The 17,085-nt window shown below is 46.5% G+C and overlaps 1 protein-coding gene across 1 annotated transcript in view; it reads left to right on the forward strand.

Annotated features, from left to right (window-relative positions):
* The window catches only part of ETFBKMT (electron transfer flavoprotein subunit beta lysine methyltransferase), a 162,614-nt gene extending 150,461 nt beyond the window's left edge, over positions 1 to 12,153 (forward strand). Inside the window, exon 3 of the mRNA XM_069628556.1 lies at positions 11,681 to 12,153. Coding sequence (XP_069484657.1) covers positions 11,681 to 12,024 — 344 coding nt within the window. The 3' untranslated portion in view covers positions 12,025 to 12,153. The remainder of the gene's footprint in view (positions 1 to 11,680) is intronic.
* The last annotated feature ends 4,932 nt before the right edge of the window (positions 12,154 to 17,085 follow it).

Raw genomic sequence — 17,085 nt, forward strand, 5'->3', positions numbered from 1 at the left:
GGCAGTCCAGGAGGAATGACCCCTCAGAAGAATGGAGCCAGAAATGCAATTAAAGGAATAGAAAGGAGAATATCTGGGAAGTGTGAAAGAGCAGGACAGTTGTCCAGATACTCCAAGGAAAATGCTAAACTGGAAAAAAGGAACAAAGGCAGAAGTTGGAAAAGCGAGGACCCTGAAGCAAATAGGGGGAAGAGGCGGGTGACTGGAAGGAGGAGGGCTCACAAGGTAATAGAAGGGTAGTGAAAAATAGCAAAAGCGTGGAAGCCCTTGTACAAAGCTGAGAAGTGGGGAAGAGCTCGGAAGTGAGGGGAGAGGTCCGCATAAGGAGAAACATGGAAGAGTGAGATTGGTGACAAGACCATAGAAAAGAAAAAGGAAGGGAACAGAATAACTGAGTTCTGATACCCAGAGGAAGTAACTATTTGTCCCCAAATAGGGAGAACGGAAAGGGAAAAGTAATTCGGAGAAAGTGCCAGAATGATGAGGGGGCTGGGACTGGAAATACAGAGGCAAGACAGAAGGAAGACAAAAAGCAAGAGGCAGGGAAAAAGAAAAAAAAGGAGTGGAAGCCAAAAGAGACTGGTTAAGAAAGAGACCTTTGACATGAAGCCAGTGAGGAGAAATTAAAGGCACAGAAAATAGAGAAAGTGACACTTGGAAACAGACTTTGTTATAGCACTTCAAGAAGGGACATACTGATACTTCAAAAGGGAAATCGATAGAGGACAGAAAACTCAGAAGAGGTTTGCAGGGCGATGAGAAAGTCCAGAGAGGGGGAGAGTAGAAGAAGAGAGAAGGTGATAAAGGAGCAGCAGAGAGGCTCTGCAGAGAACATTATAGAAGGGATTTGTGAAGCTGAGGGGTGGAGAAAATATCACAGGAGAAAGGTGATGGAGCCAAAGAAAGAAGAGGCAAGTTGCTGAGATGAGAAGAAAGGAGGCATACAAGTAAAGATGAAGGGGGCAAAAAAAGAGTGGAGGAGGGTGGGGAGAAACAGGAAATCTGGAGTGAGAATGATGAAGAGAAATTGAACACAGAATGCACGAAGGAGGCTAGAAAGATGGAATCCAGAAAATGGTGGAAAAAACAAACTTTCGAAAACAAACCAAACCAAAGCAAGCATGAAGGGAGGAAAGAAAAGTGTGAGCCAAAGTTCAAATAGTAAGAGGAAAGCCCAAACGGGTTTAATGGGAAATTAAGTTACTCACTGTAGGGACTCCTTTAACCCTAATCTAAAGTCCCCTTCCCTCTCTACTTACGGACATGACCGGCACATTTTGTTCAGCTAAACAGTAATTTCCTTACAAAAATAAAATTTGGAGCTGAGCCATTGCATTTTCGACATATACTTGCTCCACCCACCAGATAATTCTCAACAATCTCCCTCCCAACCCCCCAATCCCCTCCCACTTCGACCAGTCTAATCTAGCTAGATATTTTTAGAGCAGGGGTCTGCAACCTTTAGCTCTCCAGATGTTTTGAAATACAACTCTCATCAGCCCAAGCCAGCACAGTCAATGGTGGGGAATCTTGGCAGTCGTAGTATGAAACACCTGGTGAGCATCAGGTTGCATTTAGCTGCATTATAGATATGGAGGGTGGGTCGTATGGTGGAAAGGCGACTATAGACTAAAAGTATAGTAGTCACTCAGTACAGCGAGTAACATTTACTTATTCTGTCTTCTTCCACTTCCTCCATACTTATGGGAGATTACATAGCACATATCTCCTAGGCGGGGGAAGGGACTATTCAAGCACATAGATCCAATAGATTTGCCTGACCAAACCTAGCGTCTGACCTGGAGCTTGTCTCCATAGAATAATGCCTGCAGAAAGTGGGTGGATAAGACCATGTTTCTGCTTTTGCAATGACATCCCATGGCACCGGTCCCTGCAACACCACTGAACCCACTTTGGCTCTGACCCCGTGAGTGGACATATCCTTAGGTGCTGTTTGCCACCACAGGTATATGATTCAGCAATGCAAGCTACTATTCAGTGAGCAATGGATGCCATGGAAGCCTTTGTCCCTGGTTGCGAGCACCAAATGGCACAAGCATGTCATCTTTTCTGTGATCCTTAGTTCTGTCAATCTAAAACTTCAGTACCCTTCAAATGTCAAGATTATGTGCAATACCGTCAACCTTCGGCCTGAGGACTCTAAAAGAAGACTGGGCATGGATTCTCTTGACTAATGTGGAAAGAGGGGACTACTTTCAAAAATAATCTTGAATTTGTTTTTAGAACAGCCTACCTTGTTTTTATGGATTACTCTGTAAAACCAAGCCTTTATCTCGTCTGTTCTCCTAGCTAAAGTCACCACCACTAGGACAGCAACCTTCCATGTGACAAAACAAATATCAGTTGTGGCCATTGGTTGCAAAGGCTTACGGTTACTCCTTTATGCTCAGTTCGCTGCTAAGTATGTGCGACAGGATTTCACCGAAATCCCTGCCTCTGCCAGGTGTGAGATAAATGAAAGTACTTGGTCTAAGCTGCATTAGTACAGACTATGCTCCTCCTGTAAAGGCTAGTGGCATTATCTGAGCCAGTGGCTCTTGTACTGCGAGCGTGCGATGCCTGTATAATCTTTAAAATAATCAGCTAGTCCTAAATGACCCACGGTCAGATCCTCGGGAGCCAGCTGACCACCTTAAAAGATTGAGGGGGTGAGTGATGAACACTCCCTCCTTGTTAAAACAGCATTTCCGAAAAGCTAGGAAGAATGTGGCTGTTCATGCCAGTTCCATCAGATAGGAGAACCACGTCAGGCTGCTAATCTGGTGGATAGGCGGAAAGGCATTTATTGATTGATTGTTGCAAAAAATGAAAAAGGTGTCGCCCAGAGAGTCCAAGCCTCACGCACCTCCAAGAGGCAAGGTTCCTGCATTTCCTGTTAGCCACTGCAGCAAACACATATCTCTGAGGGGAAGACTCTTCCCCCTAAAAGAGTTGTTGAGGCAAAGGTTTGTGGATTATAATTATACCAAGGGCTCAGCCTGTCCACCTTCAAATTCTCCTCTCCGGGAAGATTCACCTGTCTGAGGAGTACACCATGAAGGAGGGCCCAATCCCAAATATCACTAACCTGCATAGGGCCGGGCAACTGTTCACAGCTTGTTTGTTGATATAGTACATGCAGGATGTGTTGTCCATCTGGATCTGCACTATCCTTCCACAGGGCTACGTAAGGAAGGCATTAAAAGCCTGAAAAATGTCTGAGGTCAGCATGTTGATGTGCTCTTCTTGTTCTAGGCAGGACCAAAGACCCTGTACTGACAGGTCCCACAGAGTAGCACCCCAGCTTGTAGGGAAGGAGTCTTATGTGATAAAGATTTTAAAGGAGGGAAGCCGCCCCCTTCATCAGATTTGTCTGACAGCCCCACTAGGCAAGGCGCTGTCATGATGCCTACCCCCGGGCATCCGGACCAAGCCCATCAGCCCCGGGAGCAGGCATGCAGGTCCTTATTAAAAGCCCAGCAGCCCCGGATAGGGGCTTTCTGGGTACAGACCTGGCGCCATTGGCACCAGGCTCATAGAGGAAATCAGTCCTGGCACCATAGGCGCCAGGCTCATGTACATTACTTACCTCATGCAGACCATGCTGCAATGAAGTCAAGCCAATGTGAGGCCTGAATGGGACTACTTTACTTCAGGGACTATTTTTGTGGTTCTGGGGGAACTTCTTACCTGGGACTACTTTGAAGGCTATTTAAACCACGCCCGAACAGCAGCACATGCTTTGCGTTATTCTGCATCCAGCAGCGTAACGCTCACCGTGCCTGCAGTCAGCATCCAGTCTTCTGCCACGCCCGCCTCGAACCCAAAGCTCCTAGAAAAAGAGGAAAGAAGGAAAGGTTAGAACACGGACATTATTTTAATTCCTTACCTGATTCCGGATCCATCACGTCTTCGTACTTGGAAAGGACATTATTTCTGCACGCGTCGCATCGCCAGCTGCAGCGCCGCGCCATACTCACCAGTCCTCACAGCATTTTTCGATTTGGCGCTGCCTCCATCATTTTCCTCACCGAACTCCAGCATCTAGGGGACAAAAGAAATATAAGGTGAGCCGAGAGAGCCAACAAATACAATCTCTTTTTACCACCGTAGACGTACCTAATTTACCACCGGAGGCATTGTTCTTTAACATCCCGCAACTCCTTACGCCGCACCTGTAAGGAGAGAGAAAACGACAAGTTAAATACATGCATCTTTTACCGGACAGTGTTGGGTAATACAGACTCTTACCTGAACGCCATCAGCTGCCACAGGACAATCTTCTCTTGTACCCAGCTGCAACACAAGAAGGGAATGGGACAAGAGTGAACATAGGACATATTGAACTCTTTGGACTTTATACTTAAGGGTTCTCGCCAGGAACCTCGGAGTCAATATTCATCCGGAACTCTTCCAACGCCTTTGAACCACTGAAGTAAATGGTATCTACGCGCCCCTGCATTCCACGCAGGATGGAGAGCTCATCATTCAAAAACATAAGGTGAGATTACTGAAAGGGAATATCGGAGGTGATTAGTGGGGGAGAACAGTGGGGTGCCATTACTAGAATCCACGGGTGGCTAAATCCCTTTCTCCACTTGCAGGGGAATACTTCTACGGGTCAAGCAGATGAGATTAGGCACCACGCTTCACGTTGAAGGAGACCGCAGCTGTCCGGGTCCGATCGACGCCCCTGTGGGAGCCAGGTGAGCGTAACAGGCACTGCCGAAGAACTTCTGGAAAAGGCTACGAGTGGAATGATAGTTTTGTGCCTGGTTCTGGGACTCCTCTAGACGTTTGGGTATGCTTGTAGTCTCATGCAGAAGGGATGTGACCTAACTGTTTGGGCTGGACTGCCCCTTCGGGGGCAGGACCAAGCCTGCTTTGCATATCGTCTTTCCCCTCAGACGAAGAATGATGGTCTGGAGGGCTGCCAGATGTTTAAGATTAATTCTAAACCTTCCAGTCATCACCTCTGTTTTTACTCATCTAGACGTAACAGGAGGCATCTCATTTTCAATCTGTCTAGGGGCACTGGCAGAACAAACAAAGCCATAAGTTACAGTAGGTACTGAAACAACCAAGCCGAAAAATTAGCCCTGGCTAGAAACAGCTAAACTGCTTCCTTGATGTCCCTGGCCCTCTCTCTATGGGGGAATATCATGACCCTCCTAAAGTCCCATTGAAAGACAAAAAAGCGAATGTTCTGAGTAGGAACCATCTGGGATTTCTCCAGGTTTACTGATTAATGGAAGATTGAACAGCAGCTGGAGCAATAGAGGAAGAACTGCTGTGGTTTCATCGGCCTAGGAGGTTTGGAGCAGCAAGTCGTCCACATATTAATTTGTTTTCCCCTTCCACCTCAGATGGGTCTCAATGACTGACATGACCTTTGTAAATATTCCTGGGGCCTCATTGAGCCCGGACAGCAGTAGTGGCGGCTGCAGAATCTTCCTGCGCTGAGCCTAAATGGGAACAACAAGAAAGCGTCCTTCGGAACCAATGTGCTTAATACCAATCCCCTTGCTTTAGAGATGACAGAATCTGGGCCGGCACACTAATCTTAAATTTCTCTAGGCATATGTCTAATATTCTAAGGCCTGCCTGGTTCTTCAACAACCTGGAGTAAAAACCCTGGCCCAGCTTCGATAAGAGAAATGTTTCCAGGGTCTTCATGTCCAGGAGTTTCGGTACTGCCTGCTGAATTATGGAGGACCAGACCTGTCGTGGAGGGGGCGAACAGGAAAGGAAGTTGGGAAGAGACAGTCCGTAGCCATGTGAGAGTACCAACCTGACCCAATTATCCTCCAAAATTAAAAACGACCCTGCTGTAAACTCAGTGATCCTGCCCCATACCGGAGACTGATGGACCCATACATCACCCTCATTTTTGTTTCTCTTTTACCTGGGAGGTCCCTTCGAGACCTCTCTGAAGAAGCCCTTCGTTTTTATCTTTTTTTTTTTTCTTCCTATGGATGGGGAGCACTCAGGTGGTCTTCTCTCAAGGAATTAGCTGAAACCTCTTTAAATTCTTGCTCTAAAGACCTGAGCAGAGGCTGAAGACTAACACTGTTTTGGGAGGGGGCTGGGGAAGGAGGTGGTCTTAGTAAGAATGACAGAGATTTAGCGGTCAGTGTAGAGGTCTCCTTTTTTGTCAGCTCATCAAACTGTGGAATAACTTGGAGCCCTCAAATGCAAGGGCTAATATTTTGTCCTGCACATCTTGTACAAATGCAGTGGTGCAAAACATGCTGTCCTTTGCATGTAGGCCGGAAGGCACATGCCCCTTGCTGCAGTGTCCTAATGATGATCAGATTCATGACAACCTGAGCTATAATTATAATGTCAGCCAGCCCAAATTTCAACATCTCTTATCTGTCTTTAGCCAAGTCTCCCTGAAAATCCACCAGCTCTATCCAAAGGCGCAAGTTAGCTGTGGCTAAGCAGGCTCTGGCCTTGGCCTGTCAAAATGTATAATGTTGATTGTAGTCCAAGGTGTCTAAGTATCTGTCATCCTTCCCAGGAGGGTTGGAGGATAAAGCTGCAGAAGAGGAAGAGGGGGAACTACTTTTGCTAAAAGGAGAAGTTGCTGCAACCAAGGAGGAATCTGGTATGGGATGTTCCACCAGATTTACTTAATCAGAGGGGCCCTCGCTGTCTTGCACCTTTAACTTCTTCTTTGTAGGTATTTGTATTTTATTGAATTTGTATAGCATTTTTAATCCAAAATGCTTTACAAGAGGAACCAACAATATACAGCAAGCATTACATAACAATTGAATTAAACCAGAAAGCAGTACAAAAAACAATTTACATTATGGAAGGGGAAGAAGAGAAGGGAGGGGTCAAGGAGAGAGAATAGATAGTGGGTGGGAGGAAAGGTGAGAGTAGAAGTATAAGAGAAGGCAGAGGGAGTAGGGAGAAGGAAGGAATAGAGGAGTGTGAGAAACGTACAGTACATAGGGAAGGAGAGTGGAGAGAAAGAGAGAGAGGGGGGAAGTAGGAAAGGAAAAGGAGGGGTTGGAGAGAATACTAAAATAAGAGGAAGCAAAGGGTTTTAAGGAGGTGAATGAAAAAGATAGGATTTTAGGGAGGTACGAAAGTAAGTGAAGGAGGAAGTAGAGCGGATGGAAAGAAGGCGGTTCCAGTGGTAAAGGCCAAGGAGTTGGAAAGAGCGGAAGCGAGAAGGGGCACAGGGTGGAGGTGGAAAGGAGAGTAGGTAGAGATTGGAAGAGCGGAGAGAACGAGAAGGAGTGTAGAAAGTGTGGAGGGAGGAAAGATAGGTGGGGGCAAGACCATGGAGGGATTTGAATACGAGACAGGGGAAATTTAATTTGAGCTGGGAATGAAATGGGATCCAACCTAGGGAGGAGAGAGAAGAGGAGATGGAGTCATAGGGAGAGAGAAGGCAGTGGGAGCGGATGGCAGAGTGGTAGATAGACTTGAGTGGGGAGAGGGGAGTCCAAAGAAAAGAGTAGAGCAGTAGAAGAGTCTAGAGAAGATGAGTGAGGAGATTAAAAGTTCAGTAGTGTGAAATGTTAGGAAGGATCGAATTTAGGCGTCGCATTATGCACTCTTCCGCCCAGGCATCTTTCTTTAGCAGAATCCCAGTCTTGTCCAGGGCTTTAAGAACTACCACCAACACCCCAGATCCAAAGGGTGTTCCACGTGAGCTGCACGCCCTATAAACATTCAAGTAAGACCCGAGCTGAGGACGGTATTTCTTAATCTCCCTCTTTGGGTCTTGCAGCAAATCTGTGACTATTACCCGATCAGGAGGACCCTCATCTTCACTAGTATCTAGAAGAGGATCTTCCGAATGGGGATCCTCCTGCTTTTCCACCTGCCCAGGAAGTGCCCGTTCAGTCACTGGATACAGAGGTGCTGCTTCAGAATTGGGAGGCACTGGCTGTAAGGGTAGAGGTGGTAGAGGAGCCAACGGGTCAGGTTGCAGTATATAGTCCTTGAAGTCAGTCAGTCATTGCTGACACTACATGAGTGTTTGAAACTCTTAAAAATGGTGATCCTCGTATGCAGCTGGCTATTTTGGGCACCAATACAGCTGTCTAGGTTGCAGAGTCTGAATATCTTTTTTTTATTAACCTTATTTAATGTTGAAGGCAAACAAATGGGGCAAACAAAAAGCACATGCATACACACACACACACAAACACACACACATATACACATACTCTTCCATGATTTTCTCTTTCTCTCTCTCTCCGCCCCCCTCTCCACTCTGCCTGACACACTCTTGATGCCTTCATCAGTTGCTGCGTTTGCCTCCTCCTTCCTCTCCTGTCATCTTGCCATCACTAACACTCTTTACATTCTTGCCTCTGTCATGAGGATCCGCCTGAAACCCGCCTCTGCCTCACTGTACATGCATGCAAGCACAGGTATAGCTATGTTTAGCACTTCCTTGTCTACCAGAGCTTGGAATTTGAACAGGTTGCCTTCGATTTTTAAGTTGCCTAATCTGCACTTCCATCTCATGTAATTCTGTTCCAAGTGCATTAGAGTCCCAGTGGTCAAGGACAACAATTCCCCTCGAATGAACATCTTGAATTCTTCGCACACCGTGGCGCAAAGCTCCACTGACCCCCATTATCAGTAAAGAATTCTTCAATTTTGGCATACAATGATTCAACCAAGTTGGGCTCAAGCAACATTGAGGGGAAACATGCGCCACAAGGAACAGCGTTTACGAGACCGAGTGAAGGCCATGCATACGACTATAGGAGAATGGTCAGAGAAAGTGCGAGCGCGAATCGGACACCTCCGTACCCTTCCCATCCATTCTGCAGAGAACAGCCGGTAGTCCATTCTCGACATTGAGTTGTGAACTGTGGAGTAGTATGTGTACTGTCTTGCGACTGGATTTAACATCCTCTAGACATCTGTAAGGTGAAGTTGCAGCATGAGCTGCAAAAGGCTTTGCGCCGCTTGTGTCAGAGGGCGGTGGGCATCAGAGGAGTGATCCATGGCAACATGTAATATCGTGTTAAGATCTCCCGCCCCCTCAAACCCCATGTGTTTCCACATGCCCAATAATTATGTCCGAGAGAGACCAGTAGAAATCAGGGGTATGCACCGTGGGACTATAGGTGTTTACCAATACGATCTTATCCCATTCTAATGTGCCCTTCACCACCACATATCTCCCAACAGGATCAATGTAACTTCTTACCACCGTGAATGCCACCGAAGGATGAATAAGCATCAACACTCTGCAGGCCTGTGAGTAGTATGTTGTATAGAACTGCCAAGCCCTCTGCTGAATTCATGCCCCTGCCCCTTACAGCCCGCCCGCAGACGTAGGCACGAGTGGTGGTGTCTCAGCTATATTGTGGTCATTGTAGCAGAGCGCAACCACATGTGCCACCCGTCGCTCACCAAATCAGATCGTACAGCTCTCTCTGAGCACCGAACTGCACAAAAAAGTCAACAGCAGCACACCAGTCGCTCCACAGGTACACAAGCAGATCCACAATGGAGAATTTATTGCATAAGCGGATATTGCTGGAGCCGGAGCACGCACTCTAGACCACCATATTTCTTTCCGCTCAGCAGAGCCCCCTCCTGAGTCTGAATATTTAAGAGACCCAGAAACCGAGGGGTATTGTCGACCAGTTTGGGGTTGACACTAGAAACCAATACACCCTCGTAGTGTAAGACCCTCCCCCGCCCCCCTTAGCACAGTCATCGGCAGTTGGACTATCTTTGACTGAGTGCCAGAAACAACGATGTGCATCTCCTGAGGAAAGTTTTCCAATTTCAGTGTAGATGACATTGTCGATGCTGAATTCGTTGTGGTCAAAATGAACCCACATGCTTCCTGAATGGCCTAGATTTTGTGCTCTACAATTTGTGATGCAGAAGTGGGCTTCAGAAATGTTTTGGGTGGGGATCGCAAGCCCTTCACCAAAGGGGTTCTTACTCTCAGGTGGAGTTCTGGTAATGACTGTAACAGGCTTATGGACCAGCTCTGAGGCCCCAGGACACGTCCCAGTTGCAGACTTGGAGAAATACTCTGTGGGTCCTTGGCCGTACAGCTGGTACAAGGCTATGACAAGCCCTTGGTACAGGCACTTGTTATAGGCACTTGTTATAGACCCAGCCGTGCGCTCGGCATGAGTGCCGGTTGGAGTCTTTTAGGCCTTGAGTTTGCCCTGATGGAGTGGTTGTGCACTGATGAAGGATCTGATTGAGCTTACAGACAAAGCTACTGCCAGGAGTCGTCACCATGCCTCTGGACTCGACGAAGATCTGCAAATACTCGAAGACCAGACTGGAAAATATCCCCCCAACACACAAGTCTCTTCTTCAAGGCCAAGTGCAATTAGTCGCAGGCTGCCCATATGTTTCAATGTTGGTTGGGTCCCAAACACTCTATCCACAGGGAGCGCAGTTCCAGCGCGGAGTAGTGCCACGCACATGACCCACAAACAGAAAAAAAACGACCTTTATCCCCGACATAAACCGGATGGAGGGGAAGATGGATTCCTGGTGAGTAATCTCGAGCAAAAGCAAAAAAGACGCACACAAGCACTGCACAGCAGTCGCCCCATCAGTGCTTGCAGTAGATGCAGCCTCAAATTTTTATTTTTCAAGGAAAATTGTGTTTTGCTGAGCAAATGTGTGCCGGTCCCGTCCTAGTTGGACGGACACCCAGACAAGTATGTAGGAAATGGATGAGAAGGTGGAGTATGAGGGGTGAAAGAAAGTGGAACCCTTAGAGAGGAGGGAAAGTCCAATAGGTGTCCAAGAAAGACCCAGTGGGGGAGAGAATGAGGTTAGCCTAGACTATAAAAGAATGAGAAAGGACTATGATGGAAAGAGGTTGAGAAATGATGTAAAGGAATACAGCAGAGAGGGAAGGTGAGGCAGAACGCAGAATCCAGCAGAAAGGGAAGGAGTACTGGAAGAAGGAAGAACAAAGGCATGGGGGGTGGGGGAGTTGGAGGATAAGAGAGCGTATGGAAGTGGGGGGGGGTAGAAGTTTCAATAGAAACTAGAAGATGCTGTGAAGAGAACCATGAGCAAGGAAAATGCCTAGAACTATTAAGAAACCAAAGTACTGGCAAGGGAAGCGTTGGAGAAAAAGGCCAGGGTAGAGAGGCATGGGCATTAACCCAGGGAGAAGACGAGAATTTGAGAGACTTCTTTGGCATGCTGGACACTTAAGAATTCAGAGAAAAGACATCAATTTTGTCAAAATAAAGTACAGGGAAAAAAAAACATCTTGTCCGTGCTATTTGTAAAGGTTACAGCACCCAAATGCGGTGTGGCACCGCAGAAAAAACATCTACCAACTCGGGTATCATATGATAGGTTATTAATAATGCGCTTAATACCCAGAGGTTTATAAACGCAATACCCAGAGGTTTATAAGAGCAGACCCGGGGATCAAACCTGTGTTGCTCCGTATCGTTTTGCTTCCCAGGCGAGCACGTTGCCGCTGAGCTATGCTCCCAACTATCGCATACAAAGAAAGCAGCCTTAAGCTTTTCCCAAATCCACCAATTGGCATATTGGCAACCAAGGTTTCTACTCCGATATTATCTCTGAAAATTAACATCGTCTTTCACTTGCTGATTTATAAAGGATATTGTGCTAATATTTATAACTGTATAAAAGGAGCCCAGGCCGTCTCTAATCTATTGTTTTTATTTTCCAGTTGCAGGTACTGCTATAGCCATGAATTGTGAACTCAACAATATGGTACCTTTTCCAGTTCTCACCAAAAACATTACGGACACCGAGCCTGAAAAGTGGAGCCTCATTGTTTTGGGTGACATGTTTTATGATGAAGAGCTTGCCGATTGCCTCCAGGAATGGCTCAGGCAGTGCATTCACAGACACGGTACTAAAGTTCTAATAGGAGACCCTGGAAGGCCTCAGTTTGTGGGCCACGGGATCCAAAAGCAGTTGTGCCGAATGGCTGAGTATCCACTGCCTGAATCAACAAAACAAGAAAACTATGGACTAACGTCTTGCTCGGTGTGGAGTTACGAGCCGTGAACTCAACCGTGTCCCACTATCTAATCCAAAATGTGGACTTCATTTGCCTATAACATACAACGCGTGATCTTGGATCAAAACAACATTTAATGTCTATATTAATAAATTAGATGGATATCTATTTGGAAATACATCTGTTTGCTAATTTCATAAAGTATGTCTCTGTTTAGACTACTCTTTGGTCCAAGTGGAAACCAAATATGGGACGTCACATTCAGTTTCCACTTGCCGTTCTGAATTGGATGGCCTACCATTGTGTTAGCACATTGCTGTTAAACCTTTAGAACAAGGTGACCCTTTAGTCATTGTCAAATGGACCGGCACGTGACATCACTGTGTCCTCCAAACCTACTATAAACCAGAGGTTTGCATTTCCAGGCCAGGTCATCCCACCTAATTTTTTGTAAATCCACCATTCACAAACTACACCACACAGAATACCCATGAGTGCCAGAGGGAAAATAAGGCGCAGACCCAGGATAATCCACTACTGAAGGAATGTGGCTATGGAGAAACCCTAATCATGGCTCAAATGTCAGAAGGGATGTGGGAGAACAGAATACAAGTCCAGGTTCTCTGGACCCTGTTAACTGATCATGCAGAGTAAAACTTCATCCCCCATCATCCCGTTCTTACACGGAGGGAAAACGTGGACCAGGCCCAGAACACATGCATAGAGATCCGGTGGCAGGTAGACTATGGCTAGTGCCCCATACAAGTGTTTTACACCCCCGCAAAACCCCCCTCCCCCAACCTGAAGACAGATTTATGGAACTTGAACCCCTCACTTATATGAGAACCAGAGGAGCATCTGCTCCCCTCTCTAAGATCAATTAAGGAAAAACCGACACCAAACCACATGCATGGGGGACTGCCACACCAGAAAAGGAGTATACAGCACACCAAGCAAATTGCTGGCTTTGGAGAGAGCCAAGTGAACATCATGGGGAGGGAACACTCTAGCAACGGGCAGGTGGAGAGCGCAGCTGCTGCAACCCGCCCAGTGGAGATAACATTTTAGAATGAGATCCAAGATGGCATCTGCCCGATTTTAAGACTACCTCCCAGAATTCAGAACTATAGAACATCCCAGGGACTGGGCAGGCTCAGATGAATCGCATGACCAGTCCACCTAATCGGGGTAAAGCCTTACAACCCAAGCCCTATATAAGCCCCAGCTCCAAGCACTTCAGAGAGAGGGTGTACACAAATGGCGAAGTGCAGAGTGGGGTTTTTGAAGTGGAGAAGTTCTGGTGATATTGGAAGTAGGAGCAAGGAGGCTGGTGAGAGGTGGCCAAGGAGCAGGAGAAGAAGTTTGGGGTGGTGAAGACTAGAGGTAGTAAGAATGGACACCAGGACGAGGGGAAGGAGAACGAGGAGCATGTGAGGAGGAACCACAAAAAGTAGTACAAGGATGGCATAGAGGCATTGGAGGTGACATTGACAGAGGAGGAGGATTTTGGGAGTAATAATTGTGAGAAAGAGGAGTGTATTAAGGAAGTAGTTTGGGGGGGGGCGGGGCGTAGGTGGGCAGGGAAGGATGAAGAAGTAAAGACTAGCCGGAAGGAGGTTGGAGGCAAAGAGAGGAACATGAAAGGGGGTGGGAACACCCTAAGACGGACTGGTGTAAGTGGAGGAGTGTCTGAAAAATTAGCATGTGATGAGGAGGCCAAAACAGGAGATAAAGAAGAGGGCAGACTAGGAGGTGCAGGAAAAGTCCCTGTAGGTATGAGACTGTTTTCACTCATCGATGAGGTAGACTATGGCAGGGTTTTGGGGACTAGAGTCAGGACTGTAAGATACAAAGGTGGGGAAGCCTAGATGGCTGGTGCCAAGGTGGCCAGCCATTTGATGGAAGCTGGTGCCCTCACTTCCACCTCACCTTGCCTGCTAGGTCTTGCCACTGCCCAGCCCTAATGTGCTGGTGCGCGTAGTGTCTCGAGATCCAGACAAAAGGGTCTCCACAGAGTCAAGGATAGGGAATCTGGGGACTTGAATCTGAAGAAGGCGGAACCAGCGAAATAATTGCAGGGATCTCAAACCCAACCAAGACTGTGAGCAACGGAGAAGAGAGACAAAATCCCTGGAAGTTATCCCTGGATTGAGGACTGGGGAACGCAGATACCTTTGGCTGAACCCAGATATTATACCATTGAATCCTAGGGGAAGCCATCCTGTACAGTGTTGGGGATGAGATGCAAAACCATTCCTGACATTCTTTTAAAGAAATGAAAGGAGCTAAATTGCATATCTTGTTTGTTATATGTAGCATTTGTTAAAACACACCCCTTTATATAATTGAGGGGTGGGGGGCTTAAATATCTTCAGGTGGCGTTCATAAAGCATGGACAATATAGAACATCTGCTTTACAAAACCTATTTGGATGCCAGATCTATGTTCAGACAAATAATATGGTGTGGGATCTCTATTTTGCTATAGAGGCCACAGCATCATATACAGACTGTGATTAGGTAGACAGAATGAAAACATTTTAGTTGAGCAGCTGTTTGATAATAACTTGGTGCTCACTTTTGTAAACATTCTAAAGAAAAAAAGATAAAAATGCAGGTGTTATGCTATCAATATGTTTGGGTGAATGATTTTCTAGATCATAAAGTACTCCAGGTGTAGCAGTGCCCGGAACAGAGATCATAGAAGATTATTTTAAGAGAATGGATCACAACTCCTCCTCACTCATTACGCTCATCCGCATCTCACCTCCTTGTGCCCACTCTAGCCCCCTGTGTGCCCTCTCATTTCTGCTACCCTTCTCTGGAATGTTTTTCCGCTCCACTCTACCACTATTTAATTCCAAACTCGAGGTCCTCCTTCTTTCTGAAGAACCTGTTTGCTACGATACAACCCTGTTTTTTCCTCTCTCCCTACCCTTCACGGACAACCCTACAGTACTTTTCCATCACTCTTCGATCCTTAATTTAGCACTTCCACCACCATCCCGTTCCTATATCATTCTGTCCTTTCTTCCTCTCTGGTTTGTTTCCACCTTCCCCTGCAACATCTGGTCTTCAGGTCGCATTCTCTCACCCTGCTGTAAAGGACCCATGTCCTCCTCTGTTATCAATGGGCAATTCTGTACGCGTTTTTGTGCCAAAAAATGCATTGCTTTCCCTGTGATTTTTATAAATAAATAAGTAAAAACATTAAGGGAGTGGGTAAAACATGTTCACAACGGGGATAACCCGGCAGTAGCCTAATGAATCCAAGAAGGTATTCTTCAAAGTTGGATAAACCGCCTGGGGCAAGATGGATTCATAATCAACGGTCCGTGAGTGACCAAGAATGTCAGGTTGCGCGTGCAGTAGCCCCTCCGCATACTGTGAGAGGTGATGAGCTGGGTGCTAAGCCTTTGGATCCTATGGCCTTGAAAGCGGAGTAGTAAGCTGCACCAGACACAAACTAGGGTACTGGGAGGTGCAGAGAATGGCAAAGGAAAGACCCAACCACCTCTGCATCAGAGGGCAAAAGCAGAGTGTACACATTATTAGCCGATTTAGGCTAGTGGCATTCGCAATCAAGATTCTGAGTTAAGGGGGTGCGGGAGGGTGCAAGTACTACTAAACCAGTGATGTGTGTCTTTGTTTATATGCCTGTGAGTGTGCTGGTTCAGCTTTGAGCAAGCTTGTGGAAACTGAAAGGATTTTTGCTGGAGATGATGTTTATGTCTTGGAGTATATACCTTTCACAACAATTCCATCACGTCTACTTTCTGTCCTGCGTTTTTTCCCAGGGGCGCTCTGGAAAGAATCGCACTGCTGCTGCAATCCATGACACTAATGGTGTTTTCCAGGATTTCTCAGCTAATACCATTATACGATGCTGTAACTAGAGATATCGTGATCTAGTAAAAATAAAACGAATGAGGGATGGAGGCAGGGATGCTGGTTTGGTAAAATGAGGGACATGAATTCGATATTTAGAGACCTAACCAGGAGCTGCTGGGTGTTCGGGAGCTTCGAATGATTTCTGATGTGAACTGGGTCTTTTATCAATAAATAGTTCTCAGCAGGGATAACCGTAAATCAAAGTTCCCTAAATTCGCTTCGCTGGCAGAAATTGGCCAATTTCACCTTACATTTCACTTTTGCCATGGCACACGGTATATAAAATGTTAAGTCCTTTCGGCCACGTGAACCCTGAAAATCTTGCATCTCTCGCAGCTGAAATTACTGCGATTTTGCAGTAATATCGGCAGTGAAATTTCATAATTACAAATGATTGGCAGTGGAAGCATGAACTTTGAGCGGGTAGAAATTGGGCTAAATGGGAACATGTAACACCTATTTCTAAAAAAGGTTCCCCAGAATGGATTTGCAGAATTTCACTCGCTCCTACTCAGGAGAATTTGCTCTCGCCTACAGACTTGTGTCGAGCCAAGCCACACCTCCCATTAGTGGTGGAAGGATCTGAAACCATCTACATCCTAATGAAACAAGTATTGGCATTTCCAACAGTTTGAGCGTTTGTGTAGGCATAGGAAAGGCACTTGCCAGGCACTGCCCTACTGGTATTAACGGTCTACTGATGGTAGCAGGTGCAAAATGGAGCAGGTGCCAAGGCATTTAATACCTGTGCCAGGCATATGCGTAATATACACAACAAGTTGGCTTTGCCACTGCTTGTGTTTAACAGGACTTCAGTGAAGGCCACGTGTAGTGCTTATAAATCAAGTGGCTTAAGGCAGACCTGGTTGACATTTTTATTACACCAGTAACATTTTCGAGCGGATTGGGTCCTCCGACGTATTCCATATCTGACAGTAATCACCACAGCTGTGCTGCTTTGGAAAATCTTTCTGCGTCCTGCGTCGATGACGTCGATACGCCGTCCTCGAGGACCTCCTCCGACGGCCGACGTCACCAGATGTTACAAGTAGGACGCACGACGCCCGTAGCCTCAGTTCCGTTTTTTCCGCGAACGTGTTCGCTTTGGAGATCTCGGCACGCCTCGACTCTTTGGAGTTTCTGTTCTTTCGGTTCTTCGAACCTGTTCGTTTTGTAAAGTATTATCGGGATGTTGTCTTCTCCTTCCTTCCCGCGTCC

This window comes from Ambystoma mexicanum, chromosome 12, assembly GCF_040938575.1.
Source record: "Ambystoma mexicanum isolate Mex_15411 chromosome 12, UKY_AmexF1_1, whole genome shotgun sequence".
NCBI lineage: Eukaryota > Metazoa > Chordata > Amphibia > Caudata > Ambystomatidae > Ambystoma > Ambystoma mexicanum.